This window comes from Protomyctophum bolini, assembly GCF_963924005.1.
Source record: "Protomyctophum bolini genome assembly, chromosome: 5".
NCBI classification, from domain to species: domain Eukaryota; kingdom Metazoa; phylum Chordata; class Actinopteri; order Myctophiformes; family Myctophidae; genus Protomyctophum; species Protomyctophum bolini.
This window is the reverse complement of record NC_137866.1, coordinates 1,452,734-1,474,989: the sequence shown is the minus strand read 5'-3', so window position 1 is coordinate 1,474,989 and position 22,256 is coordinate 1,452,734. Positions and strand designations below refer to the sequence as shown.

General features: G+C 42.4%; 1 protein-coding gene across 1 annotated transcript; it reads left to right on the top strand.

The window, feature by feature from the left end:
• Positions 1-1,885: 1,885 nt before the first annotated feature.
• Positions 1,886-21,787, top strand: gata5 (GATA binding protein 5; the record flags this gene model as incomplete). Its single annotated transcript, XM_080764450.1, has 7 exons — positions 1,886-2,024; positions 11,880-12,572; positions 15,592-15,761; positions 18,920-19,048; positions 20,607-20,691; positions 20,930-21,051; positions 21,665-21,787. 7 exons carry the CDS (start codon positions 1,886-1,888, stop codon positions 21,785-21,787), a joined length of 1,461 nt encoding a protein of 486 aa, XP_080620576.1.
• Positions 21,788-22,256: the final 469 nt, after the last annotated feature.

The window sequence follows — 22,256 nt, the reverse complement described above, 5'->3', positions numbered from 1 at the left end:
AATATGCAGGAATAAACACAGATAAACAGACAGTCAGAGAGACAGACACACGCACGCACGCACGCACGCACGCACGCACGCACGCACGCACGCATGCACGCACGCACCCACACGCACACACACGCACACACACACACACACACAGGAGGACCATCTTCAAGCTGTCCTTTCTTGGACAATAAAACCCATCCCTGCAGATTCCTCAGTTATCTGCAGGCCTGTATATGGAAAATGAAGATAGAGGACAGAATTCCACGCGAGGCCAAAGAATGTGACCGCAAAGGACAGTGGCGTCCTGTTAGTAGACCCTGTTAGAGGGGGATCAAAGTTAAAAGGCATGTCTTGTGTTTAGAGCATGTGATTCTCAAACCTTCTCATGTCACGGGACCCCCAGATGTATTCGGCCACAGAACCCCCATGTGAAAAGGTTCTGCCTGCAAGGGACCCCCAGGAAGAGAAGATTAATATCCAAACATCTAAAAAAGAAAACAATTACCCCAAAAAAAAGCTAAAATAGCAGATGTACAAGCTCATGCAGTGTGATGCACTGTGAGCTTGTATATATTGAAAACGAAGTTCACTTTCTGTTTTACTGCTCTAAATACGATGACTTAAGGGATGTTTTGGTTAATAAGATGTCTTCTATATGTGGGGATTTCCTAGATTTAAATGACTATGTAAAAATGGAGATATGTTTTGCCAAAGGGACTTTCGTTGTAGCAGATTTTATTTGTCAAGCTTGGGAAAGAAGACAGAGTACTCTCTGTATACATCTGAGGTGTAATATAATGAATTATGTAACGTAAACATGCTGTAAAATGCATAAATTATGTAATGTAAAACAATGCTGTAATTGCAAATGTGAAATGGTGTCTTATAAACCCATGAGGGTTGGGCACAAGGTGTGCATGACAGGAAAATAAATAAACAATCAATCAAATCAATCAAAATATATTTGCCATTTTAGCCAACAAATAAATTGTTTGAATGATTGTGATGCTACAGTATATTAGTCAGCCAATCAGGACAGACATTATAGCAGACATGTGACAGGAGGAGACAGAGACATATCAGATACTCACTTTACGCCATGTGGGGAAAAACTGCACCGGCATTCGTGGGATCTCACTTTTTATTGACTTAACCCATTCAGGCCTGTGTCATGATTTGTCTGTTAATTGTATACTTGTATTTTGTAGTGATGTCTTACTGTTTCCTGTGTTGTCTCAGCTCCCTGGGTTATGTAGTTCTCTCCACCTGTGTCCTGTTAAGTCTCCCAGCCTATCCCGGTGTTGATTGTTAGTTCTGTTACCTGTGTATTGTTTTCCCTGTTTCTACTCACACCCTCATGGCTCCTTGTGTTCCCTGCTTGAATATAGTTTATGTTCTGGTGTGTCCAGCCCATGTGTGTCCTGTGTTGGTGTTGGTAAATACATCGTCATTTAAACTTCCATCTGCCTGCCTTCCTACATGTGTGGTTCTGCCTTCCTACATCTGTGGTTCTGCATTTGGGTCCAACACCTTGTCTCATATGTACCGTGACAGCCCATGACGTCGAAATTAAGAAAATGTCTTAGAATGTAATTCCTGACAGTTATCTGAAACACCTATAGTTTCTGTATGGCAGTGCATGTGCTCAATATGTCAAGGACAAGCTCTACGAGCTCTACGGGCTATACCAGCTATCAGCTGGTGTAGATCTGAGATTTTTCAACAGCTAAAGTATAATTATATAACATAATGCTTAAAAGACAAAACACAACAAAAAAAGGGTTCCCGCCCAGAATGTGTTAACCATAGACTGACCGGGACTGTAATTGTGCCACGAGCCCCCCACCGACCCCCCCCCCCCCCCCCCCCCTCCCACCCCCCCCCCGACTCACAGATGGCTGTGATGGACGGCCCGAACGAGGCGGCGGTGTGTAGCGGTCAGCCCGTCATCCGCCACCTCATCCATAAAGGCCCCTATCTGACTGGCGCGCTGAGAGACGAGAACTACAGCACGCTGATTCTGAACCCACCTCGTTGGCTGGCCTCCAGGGCACTGAGAGATGATGGGGGGTTACGGCAGACAGACAGACAGCACACGTAGAAGGGCTTTAACCCCTTTTGGTACGTGTTAGCATTATGCTATGCTTTAGCTATTGAAAAATAGCTCGTAGCTTGTAGGTCTGCTATTTTTGAAGAATCGTGAAATGTGACATGAAAGTGTTTGAGAACGACTGACGTAGAGAAACATAGCTTTTTCAAGAAAACTGTCAGGATAAAGCCCAATAAACATCTGTTAAAAAGTGGCTGGATGGTAACCAACCACAAGGTTGCGAGTTCGAACCCTGTATGTTGTGCCAGAGTTAGTGTGGAAGTGTCCTTGAGCAAGAAGACTCTGAACCCCTGATTGCTCCTGATGTGCAGGTTGGTGCCTTGCATGGTTTCAGTGTGTGAATGAATGTGAATGAATGTAATGCACAATCTATGTAAAACACCTTGGATAAAAGCGCTATATAAATATAAATGCACCATTTACCATTAATACAAAATAAATAAAAATAAATAGTGCACCAGTGATGTTTTCAAGCTTCCATATTAGCCACTACTAGGTAAAATGCTGACTTCTCAGAGTATGAAGCACATTATCAATACATTCTTGTAAACATTGTCTGGCAGCCAAAGCATGCATTAGGTACAGTAGCCTCTACTGTATAGGAAGTGGGCCTTTCCTGTAAGCAGTTATTGAGACAGACAAAACTGCCGTGATGACCTTTGCTGTTCCGTGCTTATGTCTGTTGCTTGTCTGAGATATATATATATATCCCATTCTGACCTGAGATCAGATGCATATACGAGGTTTCCACTGGACACACACTGGTCTGATTAACCCATTCTGACCTGATATCAGATTCTAAAAATGTCGTTCTTCGATTTTTCAAAAATAGCAGACCTACAAGCTCGTAGTGAGTGGCGCGCTATACGAGCTTGTAGATCTGCTATTTTTCAATAGCTAAAGCATAACATGATGCTAACACCAAAATGGGTTCCCGTTCAGAATGGGATATATATATATATATTATTTATTTCGGCAGAAAGTGCCTGCTCCACAAACACCCAAAAGTGAGTTTGTCAGCTTCCAGCTGTTGCCTGCAGTTCATTTTCTGCAGAAAATGTTGCATGTACAGTACAATGAATAATGTATTTAATTAAGCTCACGCTTTTCTTTCCCTCGCGTATACCCATTTTGCAGAATAAAGTTGGTATTGGCATTTTTTTGGACACATGCACTAATGCATGTACTAATGTATGTACATTATTCATTAACTAGACAAAAGTTGCCGCCAATGCATCAACCGTAGTCGTTTTCTTGGCACGGCAGCGTCTCATGGTTCAATCACACTGTCACACGTTGTGAGAAAAGCATGAATATTAATGCACTTTTACTTTAGACCTGCAGTACGTGGAGTTGTTTGGGGAATTGGGACAAAGAAGAAAAATAAGAACTGCTTCACCCATTTAGCATATCTTCACATAATTGGATGTCATCACTAATACACATTATGAAAGATGGTACCGCGTGCATTTCTGCCTAAGGTCTGTGTCTCAGAGGACGTCTGTGGACATTTATACTAAGGTCTGTGTCTCAGAGGACGTCTGTGGACATTTATACTAAGGTCTGTGTCTCAGAGGACGTCTGTGGACATTCATACTAAGGTCTGTGTCTCAGAGGACGTCTGTGGACATTTATACTAAGGTCTGTGTCTCAGAGGACGTCTGTGGACATTTATACTAAGGTCTGTGTCTCAGAGGACGTCTGTGGACATTTATACTAAGGTCTGTGTCTCAGAGGACGTCTGTGGACATTTATACTAAGGTCTGTGTCTCAGAGGACGTCTGTGGACATTTATACTAAGGTCTGTGTCTCAGAGGAGGACTGTGGACATTTATACTAAGGTCTGTGTCTCAGAGGACTGTGGACATTTATACTAAGGTCTGTGTCTCAGAGGACTGTGGACATTTATACTAAGGTCTGTGTCTCAGAGGACTGTGGACATTTATACTAAGGTCTGTGTCTCAGAGGACGTCTGTGGACATTTATACTAAGGTCTGTGTCTCAGAGGACTGTGGACATTTATACTAAGGTCTGTGTCTCAGAGGACTGTGGACATTTATACTAAGGTCTGTGTCTCAGAGGACGGATGTGGACATTTATACTAAGGTCTGTGTCTCAGAGGACGGATGTGGACATTTATACTAAGGTCTGTCTCAGAGGACGTCTGTGGACATTTATACTAAGGTCTGTGTCTCAGAGGACTGTGGACATTTATAGGCTACTAAGGTCTGTGTCTCAGAGGACTGTGGACATTTATACTAAGGTCTGTGTCTCAGAGGTCTGTGGACATTTATACTAAGGTCTGTGTCTCAGAGGAGGACTGTGGACATTTATACTAAGGTCTGTGTCTCAGAGGACGGATGTGGACATTTATACTAAGGTCTGTCTCAGAGGACGTCTGTGGACATTTATACTAAGGTCTGTGTCTCAGAGGACGGATGTGGACATTTATACTAAGGTCTGTGTCTCAGAGGACGGATGTGGACATTTATACTAAGGTCTGTCTCAGAGGACGTCTGTGGACATTTATACTAAGGTCTGTGTCTCAGAGGACTGTGGACATTTATAGGCTACTAAGGTCTGTGTCTCAGAGGACTGTGGACATTTATACTAAGGTCTGTGTCTCAGAGGTCTGTGGACATTTATACTAAGGTCTGTGTCTCAGAGGAGGACTGTGGACATTTATACTAAGGTCTGTGTCTCAGAGGACGGATGTGGACATTTATACTAAGGTCTGTCTCAGAGGACGTCTGTGGACATTTATACTAAGGTCTGTGTCTCAGAGGACTGTGGACATTTATACTAAGGTCTGTGTCTCAGAGGTCTGTGGACATTTATACTAAGGTCTGTGTCTCAGAGGTCTGTGGACATTTATACTAAGGTCTGTGTCTCAGAGGTCTGTGGACATTTATACTAAGGTCTGTGTCTCAGAGGAGGACTGTGGACATTTATACTAAGGTCTGTGTCTCAGAGGTCTGTGGACATTTATACTAAGGTCTGTGTCTCAGAGGACTGTGGACATTTATACTAAGGTCTGTGTCTCAGAGGACGGCTGTGGACATTTCAGAAACCTGCGTACCGAAGACATCATTGGTAGACATATAGGCAGGTTTTGTCATTTCAAACAAGATTTCTTCTCTTTACTCTTTTATTTTTATTGATGCAAGAACAATGACTTCCCTTTAAGCACGCATGCTAACTTACCAGGAAGAGAAAATGTGTAAATGTAATGAGTAAATCTATCCCTGCACCCACTGCGGTGGTTTATATAGGAGGACGATTTAAGAAAGAGGACTTTAAGAAATGTAACAAAGGCATAAAGATAATGATTTCGAAACCACAGGACATGACGTTAAGTCCAACACCTATGTGATGTATTCCCCATGCTTTTTGTTCTTGCTTAATGTAAGTCGCTCTGGATTAAGAGCGTCTGCTAAATGCCTAAATTGTAAATTGGTGTTAGCATCATGTTATGCTTTAGCTATTGAAAAATAGCAGATCTACAAGCTCGTAGCGCGCCACCGAGTGGCTGATCAGAATGGGTTGATCAGACCCAGTGTGTGTCCAGTGGAAACCTCGTATGAATCTGATCTCAGGTCAGAATGGGTTAACTTATAGTTCTCTCTCCCATTCTGTCTGATATGTCATTCAGTCCCAGTCAGAGTTCCTTCAGCAAGGTGAGGGAAAGTCGACGTGTTCTTTGTGTTATGGAAGAGATAACAGTGTTAGCTCAGTTAGTTCACCTGCTGCTGCTGCTGCACTGCAGTAATGCAGCATGGACACACACACACACACACACACACACACACACACACACACACACACACACACACACACACACACACACACAGACACACACACACACACACACACACACACACACACACACACACACGCACACACACACACACGCACACACACACACACACACAGTATAAGGCAGCATGGAAGCCTCCCGGTGCTGTGCAGCGAACAGCACAACATAGGCTCCATAAACTACAGTCTGTGTAGCAGAGTGGCCTCGATCTGCCTTCATTTATATATAGGGCACGCACGCACACACACACGCGCACACGCACACACACACACACACACACACACACACGCACACACTGAGTGATGTCAAATATCTATATCTGAGCTGAGGAGGCCGCACTTATACTCAAACCATTATGCTAAACTGCATGCTGTATTTTTTGTTTTATTTTTACTTTTGTATTATTTTGTGTGTGTGTGTGACTGTGTGCGTGTGTGTGTGTGTGTGTGTGTGTGTGTGTGTGTGTGTGTGTGTGTGTGTGTGTGTGTGTGTGTGTGTGTGTGTGTGTGTGTGTGTGTGTGTGTGTGTGTGTGTGTGTGTGTGTGTGTGTGTGTGTGTGTGTATTCCATGCCTTTATATGTATACTCAACGACCTTTTTTTTCTTCACATTGCTATAACTTTTTTGCAGCTATGACAACTTTTTGTCATAATTTGTTTTTTTTCTATGATGATGACAAATAAACTGTTTCTATTCTATACATTTGACCTCTTGTGTTGTGTTTGGGGTTTAGTGCTCAACGGTATCCAGTATTAATTTAAACTTTAGGGTCCCATATGAGGACAACTCTAAATAAATCCTGACAGTTTTCTGAAAACCCTGTGTTTCTAATTCTATGTCAGTGGTTCTCAAACATTTTCATGTCAAGGACCCCCAGAATTATCTGTATTTGGCCGCGGACCCCCATCTGAAAATATGTAGTTCCATGGTCATGGACCTCCGGCTCCGAGAAGCAAAGGTTTGAGTTAAAAACATTCGCTCTAAAAGAATATATATATTCATTGATCTGCACCACATTTTCACAGTTTTTCAAAAATGGAACATCTATGAACTTGTAGATCTGCTATTTTTAAATAGCTAAAGTATAACATACTTAAAACACCAAAAGGGGTTCCTGTGCTGAATGGGTTAACTAAAATAAGGGTATACAATCATTTATTTGTGCAATCTGATGTGGATATTTTAAATAAGAATAATACAAAATAATCCTCAGTCCATGATAAAGGGATGAATTATGAAAAATATACTTAAAGGACCACTTCACCACTTTTCACCACTTATCTTCATATAAGTCCTCACTAATAATCATGATAAAAGTGCACAATTATTTTCTACTCAGTCTGTGTCTCATATAGGAGGGCTGTGGGCAGTTTAGAAACCGTGCTCCATGTGACATCATCGTTTATTTTTAAAACAAGATTTTGTTTTACAAAAATGTTTAGATTTTCATTATCGTGAGAACGATGGCTTCCATTTTCACATTGCAACTTTTCAGGACTAGAAAGCCTGCAGTTTCTAATAGCTTGTATTCCCCTCACAGGTTTTCTGATTTTCTGAACTGCCCACAGCCCTCTATATGAGACACAGTAGAAAAACTATTATGGCATTTTATCATGATTATTAGTGAGGACCTATTATATGAAGATATAGGTTGAAAAGTGGTGAAGTGGTCCTTTAATTGCATTTTATGCATTTGTTAATTTTATTGTTATTGTGCTGTCTGTTATAGCAGAGTGCCAAAGGCAGTCTACATGTATGTCCACATTTAATAGATAATACAGTTGTCGTATCTTCATCTTTAACATTGCTATTGATTAAAATGTATAAAATACAATATTTCATCAGCAGATATCCATAATCCATATAGCAGGCTCAAAGCTAACATAATCATTGTGGTCATGGTGATATAGTTCAGTACATTTCTGTATTTTATTTTTTGCCAAGGGGAAACCTGACTAATGAAAGCTCATGTAAACGACCTAGTTGTTGTCTTTAATTCACTTCTCCCTTTTAGTCTTTTCCTTATAGTTTTGTGTTTATTCTTTCGTTGTCTTGTTATTTTCTTCTTGTTGTGTGCGTGTGTGTGTGTGTGTGTGTGTGTGTGTGTGTGTGTGTGTGTGTGTGTGTGTGTGTGTGTGTGTGTGTGTGTGTGTGTGATGTGTCTCCAGAGGCATAAATGATGCCCCGGCCTGTTACCTGCACCGTGCTATAGGTGAGAGTGATTGAATCACAGAGAGATAAGCTCTTCAAGCAGAGAACAGATAGGCAGGCTGTGAGGCTGCCCTGCCCGGGCTATTGTCAACCCTTAAATTAGGTCATGTTATATAGCCTATACCTCCTATAGCCTATAGTATACATGTTCTATAATATTAACACTATAACACAGAAACTTATGAAATGATTGTCCGTTTTATAAAGCAATTAGTTTTAGGCTATAGACAAAATACCATGCATGAAAATGCATGCCTGCAAATTTGTCAGCCATATAGCTTAAACAAACGGGGCTATGCTTTGATTATAAATAGCCAATGTTATACATCTGATCAGAATTGGCGTATGATGTATTATGTTGCTGAATTACCAGATAATATTAATATATATTAATTGGAATAGGCTATATTATATTATGCGGGCTTTTGATCAGTCAAAGCCGCAATGCCGCAAATACCATTTTGTTAATCATGTCTTTCTGTCGCGACAGTCTGTCAATGTCACATCATGAGTAAATAACTGTTTTACACTTAACAGTATTTATACGCAATATTCCTATTATCTATACCTATTAATTTCCCTGAGCTGTTTTTAGTGGCGGTGGGAGGGTGTTGGTGATAATGATAACATAATCATATATCCTATATTGTTATTGTGTGTAAAGTTATTGCTCGCATTTCTTATCGGTTTTTATAGAGAGCACATTGAGATACAGAAACACAGCGGGGTTTATAGACATTAAGCCACACGCTGCGACCATAAAACCAGACCAGGCCTACATACTGTACACGAGGCTAGACTTTCTCTTTCTGCCAGATTATAGCATTTATTTATTATATATATATATACATTAGGCCACACGCTACGACCATAAAACCAGACCAGGCCTACATACACACATAAAACCAGACCAGGCCTACATAAGGCTAGACTTTCTCTTTCTGCCAGATTATATATCATTTATTTATTTTATAACAATCCGTGTTTTTATAGGAGTATAATTCATCTCAATATATAGGGTTATATTATCACGAGGAAGCTATATAAATCGAAGGCGGTATTCTTAAAATAAAATAAAATAAAATAAAATAAACACAGGTAGGCCTATAGGCCTAAATAGCCTTTAATTAAAGCTACATTTTAGTCTAGGTTATATGGTAGGCAGCCCCGTATGTATTAATAAATCTAATGTAATTAATGTAAAAATAAAGACAACACAAAAAATGATTGGTCTGATCATTAACTTGTTTTAATAATTGTATAATAAAGGCTATAAAATCTCAACATAGAATCGCCTTCCAGTGAAATATAAACTCTGGCATATTATAATAGTTGTTTAATTAATGCACAAACAAACAAACAAACAGCAAATTCAGCAAAAGGTGTCCGCGTGGAGTGGACTAGACAAGACGTCTACTGTAGGTATGACTGTAATATCATTACACGCCCTACCAACAGTCATTAAGACATGTGAATCCCTTGGCTCCTTCAAAACTGCTCTCAAAGGGCACCTACGGATGGCTGCAATTCGAAACTGGCCTCTGTAAAAGCTGAATTTGTATCTGGATTGTACTATGTTTGTGTATGGACGTGGTGTTGGGTGCCTGCACATATGCACACATGGCATCAACGCATGGTGTTGTGTGCAGGCGCCCTACACTCTTGTCTTTGTACTATGGATTGTACTATGTTTTTGTATGGACGTGGTGTTGGGTGCCTGCACATATGCACACATGGCATCAACGCATGGTGTTGTGTGCAGGCGCCCTACACTCTGTCTTTCGTTTTCTTTTCTTTTATCCCCCTGTTCCCCTCACTGTATATATACTTTTTTTCCCTTTTCGCTTCCTATATGATGAATTCCTGTTCTGTTCTTTAACTACATAGAAGTGTCTATTTGTTTGTCTCTAAATGTTTTGATGAATTGAACAATGTGGACCCTGTTGTAAACAAGTGTAAGGCTTAATTGGGTCGTCCACTCACAGTTAACAGTCTTTGTATTGAGTTTGTGCTTGAAATGTACTGTAATTCTGCAAACTGTTAATAAAGATTTCAATCAATCAATCAATCATTAAGTTTAGGCCTCCCCCCCTCCTCCTCCTCCTCCACCCAACAGACCTACCTTGGAACAGCCCGAATACGTCACGTGTTTTCGCCCCGTAATACAACAGTTCCACGGAGGAGGAGGAGGAGGGGGGGGGGGGGGGGGGGGAGGAGGGGATATAGCAGCACCGTCAGTTATATCAGCTAATTATCAGCGACACTAACTATCTTCAGATAGCAGCGAGGAGAGAGAGAGGGCCGAATCACTATAAGGACTATTATATACAAACGCATGCAGAAAATTATTTGTTTGGTTTTTTTTCCCCTGTTTGGTCCGGGTCGTCTCGTCTTTTGAAAACTATATTGTCGGATATATCTTTAAAAAAAGTTTCTTCTGACTGCAGTGAGGAGTCGCGGACCGAAAGTCTTCCGCGGCTGTGTCTGTCTTTCTGCTGGCTGGCTGGCTGGCTGGCTGGGTCTCTCTAAAGGACTATAGGACTATATCCAGGCTGTGGAGTCAGTGCAGAACAACGTTTTCCCTGCACTGTTTTCCACTGCGTTCTGTACAGGCTATAAGGAGTTGTTTTATCACCACCCAGACCGACCGTCCTTATCTGGTGAGATAATAACACAGAGAGAGAGCCCTTGGAATGGAATGGAATGGAATGGGAATTTATGCCTGCGCGCTGCCGCGGCTTTTTATCAACGTTTTATGTGATTTGCGTCGCTCGCCCTATTGATATAGAAATATGTCAGATTATGGAAGAGAAGAGAGGGCTTGGCTATCTATTGTGTTGTTTGATGTGGTTCCCATGCTGTAGGCTATCTATATAGTTATGATTTAATGATATGCGGAGAGAACATATTATTAAGTGCATGGATTATATCACCATGGGGTCGCCGATAGTTCGGCTCTAGCCTATCTGTAGACGGACAGATATCATTATAGTGTCATTTTAATCCGTTTAATGTCAATCACGGTGATACAGATGATGATGATGATGGAACATATATTGTGATATCGATGATCGGTCTTCAACTTTTTTTATGTCTCTTTTCCCGTGCAGGGCCCTCTCTCTCTCTCTCTCTCTCTCTCTCTCTCTCTCTCTCTCTCTCTCTCTCTCTCTCACTCTCTCATCCATGAAATATATTATTTATTACAACTATAGGCCTATATGTGCCTTCTCAACACGTTTAATTATATGTATTTATTTTGTTTTTAGTAGATACAAAAAAATACTTTGTGACAACGTGCCACTGCCAGGTGCTCATTGTGAGACCGAAAAGTGACGAATGGCCTATATTATATTTTCACTGTATTTCTGAGCTCTCCATATTTTAATAATGATGGTTCTAATGAATGTGTTCATCTGATCTTATTCTTTTAATATTAATAATGATGGTTCTAATGAATGTGTTTAGTTATTATTTTTTTAATATTAATAATGATGGTTCTAATGAATGTGTTTATTATCTGATCTTATTCTTTTTTAATATTAATAATGATGGTTCTAATGTGTTTATTCTTTTTTTTTCTCCATAGGTCAGGAATCTCGATTTGCTTTTATTTTCCTCCGTTTTTCTTTGACGTGACCAACGAAAAAACATAATTTTCCTGGAGGGTGGATATATTTATTCCAGGAGGAGATCGAGAGACATTCTCCGAAAAATAAACCCTTTTTTTTGTGTTGCGGTTTTTCCCGCATAGTTCCTATCATATCATCCGCCATGTATCTGTCCGCCAACCAGTCCCCGTACCACGCGCACGACACCGGGAACTACATGCACCCCGGCGGCGGCGCGGCCAGCTCGCCGGTCTACGTGCCCACGGCCCGCGTGCCCGCCATGCTCTCCACGCTGCCCTACCTGCAGCCGTGCGACGTGGTGTCGTCGCCGCACCACGCCCACCAGACCCACTCCCACCACGGCCACCACCACCACCACCACCACCACGGCCTGGGCGGCTGGCCGCACCACCAGGCCGCACAGGACACCACGGTGTCGTTCGCCCCCAGCAGCCCTCACCACCCTCCTCCTCCGCCGGGCTTCTCCTACTCGCACAGCCCGCCCGTCAGCAGCAACACCGGCCGGGGTGACTCCTACTCCTCCTCCGTGTCCTCCTCCGTCTCCTCCTCCTCCCAGAACCTGCTCGGAGGTAACGCCGGTGGCGGCGGCAGCAGGGCCGCGGCGGAGCCCTACGGCAGCGCGCTGCACGCCGTGCGCTCCGTGGCCGTCGGAGGGGTCTCCTCCGCCGGGTCCTACCCCAGCCCCTACTACATGACCCCCGCGGAGATGGCCGCCGCTACGGCCTCCTGGGCGCCGGGACACTTCGAGGGCTCCATGATCAGCCTCCAAGGGCGGCAAGCAGCCGGAGGCCTGTCCGGGAGACTCTCCACTCTGGGTACGTTTGGTTTGGTGTTCATATTATGAGACTCTCCACTCTGGGTATGTTTGTTTTGGTGTTCATATGAGACTCTCCACTCTGGGTATGTTTGTTTTGGTGTTCATATTATGAGACTCTCCACCCTGGGTATACGTTTGGTTTGGAGGTGTTCATATTATGAGACTCTCCACTCTGGGTACGTTTGGTTTGGTGTTCATATTATGAGACTCTCCACCCTGGGTACGTTTGGTTTGGTGTTCATATTATGAGACTCTCCACCCTGGGTACGTTTGGTTTGGTGTTCATATTATGAGTCTCTCCACTCTGGGTATGTTTGGGTTGGTGTTCATATTATGAGACTCTCCACTCTGGGTACGTTTGGTTTGGTCTTCATATTATGAAGCGTCTATACACTTAAAGCGTCCATAAAGCGTTACACTTGTTTACAAGAGGGTCCACCTTGTTCAATTCATCAAAACATCTAGAGACTACAAATAGACACTTCTATATAGCCTAGTCACAAGTATAATTTTGCATTTCATTGAAAAAAATAATAGTAGCTAATTTTAGCCATAATAGCCTGACTGTCTTCTGGATAGTGATTTATGGCTGTATGAATAACATAATATTCGTTATAAATTATTTTAATATGCTTTTTTATTTATATTTATAGGCTACTATCTTATTCTGAATTCGTTTAGGCCTATTATGGGAACTATAGCCTATATAATTTGATTTATTGATTGACGTATTTATTTACAGTTTGCAGAATTACAGTCTACATTTCAAGCACAACTCAATACAAATACTGTTAACTGTGAGTGGACGACACCATAAAGCATTATACGCTTGTTTACAAGAGGGTGCACCTTGTTAAATTCATCAAAAACATTTAGAGACTGTGTCGCTAAGTTATTTATTGGTCATTGAGAGGACTAACACAATGCTCTGTGTGTTATTCCTTGGGTTGAAGGTTCAATAATGTGTGATTTAATCACACGTAAAACAATCTGACAACATGGGATTCAAGACAATACACATTCTTTTAGAAGAAGAAGAGCTCGCTAAATCCAATCAATTAGAAAGGCTAATTTAATCACAGCTACAGCAGGGCAACAGTCCAACGTTCTGGTGGTGACGGAGAGTCCAATACACACTGCTAAGAACAACAATGACACGTCGACGCACTTTGAATAATGTGTACCTTGATCAGAGTCATCAGAGTCATCAGACTGGAGAGATCAAATGATCAGACTGGAGAGATCAAATGATCAGACTGGAGAGATCTTTGATGCTTTGAAATGTATTCTGTGCTCCCGTTGTTGTATAAGGATTAAGGACGTTGAAATGTTTCTTAATGTGAAGTTGACTTCTGAACAAAACAAACCTATATCCTTTTAATATAGGACATGATTGCCGCGTATTTATTTATATCAAGGGTGATCAAGGGTTTCAAACGCAGACGGCGGGCTGACGCATGCTCGAGTGGAGTGTGTTGATTTGACCGAGTTAATGGGCTATATTTCACACCTCGTGGTGACAAATGACTCGAGGGCTGATTGAATTGTTTCTGTATTTTATCCAGCCTGCCTGTTTGTCTGCCTGATATATTAGGGTCTCATTTAGGCCTAGCTGTTGCTTAGATTTATTGACACTTTGGAAAAAAAGAAAAGAAAAGGAAAAACGGGGGGTAAATTGCTTATCGAATCCATTATGTTATCTAACATTTCTAGTATAAATCAGAAAGGTAAAAAAACCAACATGAGTATAATTATTGTTGTAATATAGAGGCCTATATATTTATATATATATAAATATATATAGTGGCCCTATCAATATGCCCACACGCTGTCTCTCTCGCCCTTAATGGAAGGATTAGGAATTCGGGCAATTAATGTTCGGAGTCCGTCGCGTGTCAGATGTTGTGATGGATGCGGGGACCCCTCTGGATCATTGAGGCTGATAAGATAAGAATAAGAGCCCCATTCACATTCCACGCGGGCTGCGACCCTCTCTCTCTCTCTCCCCCCTCCCCTCCCCTCCCCTCCGCCAATCCGCCGTGCTGCACGACGCATCCAACCCGACCCCTCAGATCCTCCACCCGGGCCGACCCCCGCCGGCCTCACTCAGTCGGATTCCTCCGTGCAGTCTATAGGCCAAAAACATGTCTCCTGTCTGTCCCTATAATATTGATTCATCCGATCCGGGCCCGGCCGGGTTTGATCTCTGCTCATCAGAGGATGTGGGATGTGTGTGCGTGGCGTGCATGTGTTGGGGGGGGCGGGGAGGGGGGGGGGTAAATTCCTCCCCCGGAACGAACTCCAAGAAGCGCCTTACGACACGCGACCTGCACTCAATCCACTCATCAGTTGATGAAAAATCATTTTGCGCCAATATTATTATATCACTTAAGGGCTATAATATGCAACCCTTATCCCTAAACGAAATTGCCTTTTTTTTTTTTTTTTACTGTATCTACTTTTAAAATAGTTCAAATAGCCGATCTACAAGCTCACAATGTCTCGATTTGCATGGATTAGTTGAACTATTTTAAAATGTTTTTCAAAATAGTAAAAAAAAAAAAGGCAAATATATATGTTTAGGGATAAGGGTCGCGCAAGATGGAGGCCTATAGTATATTATTATTATTATTATTATTATTATTATTATTATTATTATTATTATTATTATTATTATTATTATTATTATTACTATTTTCTTTAAGGTCTATAGGCTGTTACATTCTCCATTCATTGATGGTATAATGTTATATATTTTCCCATGTGATTGATATGTTATAATAATGTGATTGATGGTATAATAATGTGATATTAATGTGATATTAATGTGATATTAACGTGATTATAATGTGATATTAATGTGATTATAATGTGATATTAATGTGATTATAATGTGATATTAATGTGATATTAATGTGATATTAACGTGATTATAATGTGATATTAACGTGATTATAACGTTGTATTCCTGTGATTATAATGTGATATTAACGTGATTATAACGTTGTGTTCCTCAGACCTGATGGAGGAGTTCCCCGGTGAAGGCCGTGAGTGTGTGAACTGCGGCTCCATCTCCACGCCGCTGTGGCGGCGTGACGGGACGGGCCACTACCTGTGCAACGCCTGTGGGCTGTACCACAAGATGAACGGCATCAACCGCCCGCTCATCAAGCCGCAGAAACGCCTGGTAAGACCATATAGCATGCATGAGGCCCGTTCTGTAAAACAATAAGACTATAGCATGAGGCCCGTTCTGTAAAACAATAAGACTATAGCATGAGGCCCATTCTGTAAAACAATAAGACTATAGCATGAGGCCCGTTCTGTAAAACAATAAGACTATAGCATGAGGCCCATTCTGTAAAACAATGTAGAAACGCCTGGTAAGACTAGCATTCATGAGGCCCGTTCTGTAAAACTATGACTACAGCATGAGGCCCATTCTGTAAAACTATAAGACTATAGCATGAGGCCCATTCTGTAAAACTATAAGACTATAGCATGAGGCCCATTCTGTAAAACTATAAGACTATAGCATGAGGCCCATTCTGTAAAACTATAAGACTATAGCATGAGGCCCATTCTGTAAAACTATAAGACTATAGCATGAGGCCCATTCTGTAAAACTATAAGACTATAGCATGAGGCCCATTCTGTAAAACTATAAGACTATAGCATGAGGCCCATTCTGTAAAACTATAAGACTATAGCATGAGGCCCATTCTGTAAAACAATAAGACCATAGCATGAGGCCCATTCTGTAAAACAATGGCTTAAACAGTTTTCTGAAAAACCTATATGTTTCTGTCAGTGGTCATGTCAATGACCCCCCAGTTATACCCGGTTATCTGTGTAGGCTATTTCTGGCCTCCATCTGAAAATATGATGTTCCAGCATGCAGGGACCTGAGATCAGATTCTAAAAATGTCTTTTATACATCCCGACAGTTTTCTGAAAAAGCTAATGTTTCTATTCTTCGATTTTTCAAAAATAGCAGACCTATACAAGCTCGTAGTGCGCCACTCGGTGGCGCGCTACGAGCTTGTAGATCTGCTATTTTTCAATAGCTATAAAACATAACATAATGCTAACACCAAAAGGGTTTCCACTAGCCCAAAATGGGTTAAAAACCACAGAAACGCTAAACGTTTAGATTAGCATGTTGGTTAACGCGAGGCAGAGGCCCATTCTATAAAACAATGCATGCTTCTAGAAAACAGTTTTCTGATAAATGTATATGTTTTCTGTCAATGACCTCCCAGTTATACCCGGTTATCTGTGTCTGGCTATTTCTGGCCTCCATCTGAAAATATGATGTTCCAGGGACCCCCCCCCCCCCCCCCCCCCCATTTGAGTTTAAAAACCACAGGAACGCCTGGTATCAGATTAGCATGTTGATTGACCTGCAGAGGCCTGCATTCTATAACAAAGAATGGCTTCTCTAAATCCTATATAAACCTAAATATATAATATTCTGTGAGTGGTGCTCAACCCCTTTCATGCCAGGGTTATCTGTAGGCTATTGTTTTGGCCTCCATCTGAAAATGTAGTTTGAGTTTAAAAAAAAAAAGTTCGCTCTGAAAGAATATATATTCAAACATTTGCGCCACATTTTCACTTTTTTCCCCCAAAAAATTGCAGATTTACTCAGCTCTGCAAACATACGGCGCTATATATGCATGAGCTTGTAGATCTGCTATTGTTTATAATGCTTAAAACACCAAAAGGGGATCTCAGGCTGAATGGGTTAAGCTACAGGCCTGCAGTACAGGTCCCCGTGTTTTGCCTGTGACCCAAAAGAGAAATTAGATGTTTGCACCGGGACCCAAAGTATACAGTGAAAAGGGCAGATCTACAAGCTCACAAAAAGGTGTTGTAAGCTTGTAGATCGGCTATATTCTATTCCACTATACTTCTTACAAACATAACATTTGTTTCATGGAATGTATTTGATTTCTTCATGAAATTAGGCTACTGAAGAAAAACAAAGTTTGTAATTATTTGTTGTGAATGTTATTAGTCTGGTTGCCCAATATTTTTAGTATATTATAGTCTTGGTTAAATATGAAGGTAAATAGATAAATGCATCATGTTGACACTTTGGGCTGTATATATAGGGCACGCCACTGCCCGGCATGTCAAGGCCTCCTCACGGCTGCAGTGGTTCCCATGCATGGAGAGCAGCTGTGTGCGTCTCCCTATCTGTTCCCCCCACCAACGAGCATATATAGCGTTGCTGTCCGGAGGAAAACCTCATAACTCCGAAATGTTCATTTTTCAGGAAATTAAAAATATACGTTTTAAGGAAATTAGGAAAAAAAAAACCCTTGTTGGTGTTAGCATTATGTAATGCTTTAGCTATTTAAAAATAGCAGATCTACAAGCTACGAGCTTGTAGGTCTGCTGACTGACATAGAAACATATGGCTTTTTCAGAAAACTGTCATTTTCAAACAGACATTTTTTAGAATCTGATCTCAGGTCAAAATGGGTTAATAGCACTGATGTATGGAGAAAAAAAAAAAAAACCCTCAAAAATGGAGTTATGAGTTTTCCTCCCGAGGGCACGTCTCTCTTCCCCTCTGTTTGTATTCGTCCTCCTGCGACCTTGGCCTTGACCTTGTACTGGCTGGCCGTTTTTAGACAAGGCCCTCCTGGCCCTGGTTGGAGGAAAGGAAACCATGTGACTCAGAGTAGTAGTAGGCTACTGTATCGAAGTGGCGCTTTGTTTTTCTAATGTGGGAAAATGTAGCACATTTTGAAAATAAACAAATACACAATAATAATTAAATGAATTGAAAACATTAAGCTGGCTAATTTGATCATACTGTATATGTTTAGAGATGCATAATTAAAATAATAACAATTATATCCTATTATTATTATTATTATTATTATTATTATTATTTGGTTGTTATTAGAATTTTATTATTAATATTAGCCTACTGCTATTATGTTTATTATTTACATTAGACTTTGTTGTGTTTTCCTGCATTTAGACCAGGAACAAAAATAGGTCACAAACAAAATTATATGTGTGTGTGTGTGTGTGTGTGTGTGTGTGTGTGTGTGTGTGTGTGTGTGTGTGTGTGTGTGTGTGTGTGCGTGTGTGCGTGCGTGTGTGCGTGCGTGCGCGAGCAAGTGCGTGCGTGTGTTTTGCATGAGAATAACCCTAGATTGTACATCAAGGTCTCATGCAGGCAAACAGAATCATTATGATTATGATTATGATTTTGATGATGATTATTATTAGTAGTAGTATTATTATTATTGTTTTGCTCGCTGTGTGACCAACACTGAGTAACAGGATGTGATGTAACAGGATGTGATGTGTGCTCACCTGCAGCAGACCACATCCCGGCGCGCGGGGCTGTGCTGCACCAACTGTCATACCAGCACCACCACACTGTGGCGCCGCAACGCAGAGGGGGAGCCGGTCTGCAACGCCTGTGGACTCTACATGAAGCTGCACGGGGTACGGCGGAACTCACTGACTGACTCACTGACTGACTCACTGACTGACTGACTGATTGATTGAATACCGATAATTAACTCATTCTTAATACTTTCAGCGCCATTGCCGAAGCCCTTCGGCAATTGCGCTTTTCTAGTGCATTCGATCGAGCGACCCATAATGCTACTCACGTTAGCCGGTTAGCTAGCTGTGTTGTTAGCACAGCACTGGATCGTCCATCTCAGATCGCCATTACAATCCATTCTATCCATTTCTTTCAATTGAAATTAAAATTGATTTTTCGATGCTGTTACTATTATCCGGAAGCACCCTATGATCCGACGGACCATTGCTCCGTCCGAGGTGCGCTGGGGGTCGGGAGAGGGTGGGTGGTTAGGTTTAGGTGTCTGCCCTGGGGGAGGTTAGGGTTAGGGTGAGGGTTTGAGGTAGGTTGTCGATCGGACCAATGGACCGTCGGCATATTGACGCGGACCCACTATTATCGTTAGACCCCTATGCAGTGGAGCCTCAGACATAATGCTAATGAATTAACATGTCGAATGTGTCTTTGACGCATGTTTTATCATCGTGTTGTTTCATTTTTGTCACCATCCCATTGCAGTGTTTAAAGGAGCTAAATATGTCAATCATATTTTACCGGTATAGCTTCCACAGCATGATCATCTGGAAGGCCGATGTTGCGTAAATAATCCTCAATGCCACAACTTGAGCAAATACAATTTCCTGGAAACTGATCATTATTGCCAGATTTAGCCTCAAACCTGTTTATTTTCCCAGCGCGTGCACGGCTTCAGCTGCACTTTGGTTTGCGTAACACACTGTAAAACCCTTATCTACGGTTCAGTGATTTTCAACCATTTCAACCCCACAGTTTGACCTGAATTAGGGATTTCTATCTCATGGAACCCCCAATGTACTGTATATTGTAAAGTCTGAGAGTGTACACATGGAAGTTACAGACCCATCACCATAAGGGTCCATTTGGTTCCAAACTATCCTTTAGCTGCATGCGCGGGGGACCCTCTGGAACTCCCTCAAGGACCCCTACAGGGGTCCCCTAGGCCGGGGGACCACTCTTTTGGGAGGTCAAATGCCTCAGAATGTAACAGACATGGAGTACAATAACTATTGCTCTTTTGAACTGTGTTTTCTCACGTTACTGTAGCCTCTATGTGAGGGGGGGGGGGGGGGTGAGGGGGAGGGGGAGGGGGAGGGGGGGTGGGGGGGAGGAGGGGAGGGGGACCTTGGGAGAGCCTTACAGTAAGTGAGCAGCTCGTTATTTGCCAAGCATTAAAATAAAATAAAAAGCCCTCCAAAGTCCAAGGGCATCACGGTCATTGTTATCAGAGGTAGTGTTATTGTGGGAGGATGGGAGGAGGAGGAGGAGGTTAGCCCGCATGGCCGGGTTGACATGACACGCTGTGGTGCCTCTGCTGTTATTTATGTATGCTATCGGTCGCGTAGCCGTAGCGGGAGGCTAATGTGTGTTATCCAGTATGTATGCTATCTGTCGCGTATAGCGGGAGGCTAATGTGTGTTCCTCTCCTCCTCCCTCCAGGTGGCGAGGCCTCTGGCCATGAAGAAAGAGAGCATTCAGACCCGGAAACGCAAACCCAAGATGGCCAAGAACAAAAGCTCCACAGGTGCGGCGGAAAATAGATAGGGAGATATAATATACACAACAACACTGCTGTGTGTGTGTGTGTGTGTGTGTGTGTGTGTGTGTGTGTGTGTGCGTGCTTGCGTGCATGCGTGCGTGCGTGTGTGCGTGCTAGTGTCATACCAACCGTCTCTCTTTGTATGTATAAATTCTGTGAGAGGAGGAGGAGCTAAATGACTTAGACATGAATTAACCCATCCCTCCCTCCCTCCCTCCACCAGGGGGCTCCACCTCCAGCTCCCCGGGGTCCCGGTCGGTGTCAGAACACGCCTCCACCATTAAGAGCGAGCCCAGCATGGCCCCCTCCCCGTACGCCGGCCAGACGGTCACCTCCGTCACTCAGGTAAAGAAAAACACCGTCAATCAATCAATCACATCAAGAATGGCATGTTTTCCGTCCATTTGGCAGTTTGAGACGAGTGACATTTAAAGTCGTTGTAACCAAACCTTTATTTCACTGTTTAGTGACAGAACATTTTGTATAGTTTCATTATATAGATATTCCACTGTTACTTTCTTAGCTTACGCATGTTTCATGATAAATGCTTTTATGTGATGTATTCCCATGCTTTTTTGGTTCTTGCTCAATGTAAATCGCTCTGGATTAAGAGCGTCTGCTAAATGCCTAAATTGTAAATTGTGTGGATATAATGGAAATGAAGTGTATTTTGTAGATGTGAGCTTGTAGATCAGCATTTTTTTTAACCAAATGTTTGCACCAAAATAGGGACTCTCTATAAGGTTCATGCCGTTAAGACAATGTTCTATAATATGCAAATGAATATAGTGGGTTTAATCAGACCAGTGTGTGTGTGTGTGTCCAGTGGAAACCTCGTATGAATCTGATCTCAGGTCAGAATGGGTTAAAAGCTTGGTTCGTTCCTTCATTCTGCGTGTTTGACGTTGGTCCCTCTCTCTCTCTCTCTCTCTCTCTCTGTCTCTCTGTGTCCCCTCAGACGTCCTCCCAGTTGGACAGCATCACCGGATCGGGACACGTGGACATTAAATACGAGGACTATCCCTTTACCCCGTCCTCCATGGCTGCACAGAACTCCTGGTGTGCTCTGTCTCAAGCATGAGGACGTCCGTCCTTCAGTCCGTCCTTCAGTCCGTCCTTCCTTCCTGCCTTCCTTCCTTCCTTCCACAACCCCCTGCAGCCGGTATGGACCAAGGAGCACTCCAATGTTGAAGCGCTGGGCCCTAGTGGTAAGAGGAAGGACTGCAGGCGGACCCGTGGATTCTTGACGAGGAAACCGAACCGTGCAACCGAGCGCCCAATGTTAAAGCCCAGCTGCACTTCCGCATTTGGACACCAAAATGTGGTGTCCAAATGCTGAAGTGAAATGCTCGGAAATAGACGGTACTTCCGGCAGCCTTCCGGGTGCTTCAAAACGCCACTGAGCAACTTCCACTGACATGAATAGCGGAGGGGGCGGAGCTTCGCGCCAGTTCAGTCTCTATCCTTTTAATACTCTATGGTATGGACCTCTAATCCGCCACACAGCCCATAGAAACACCGCCATGTGCCTGTACTGTACACTAACGAAC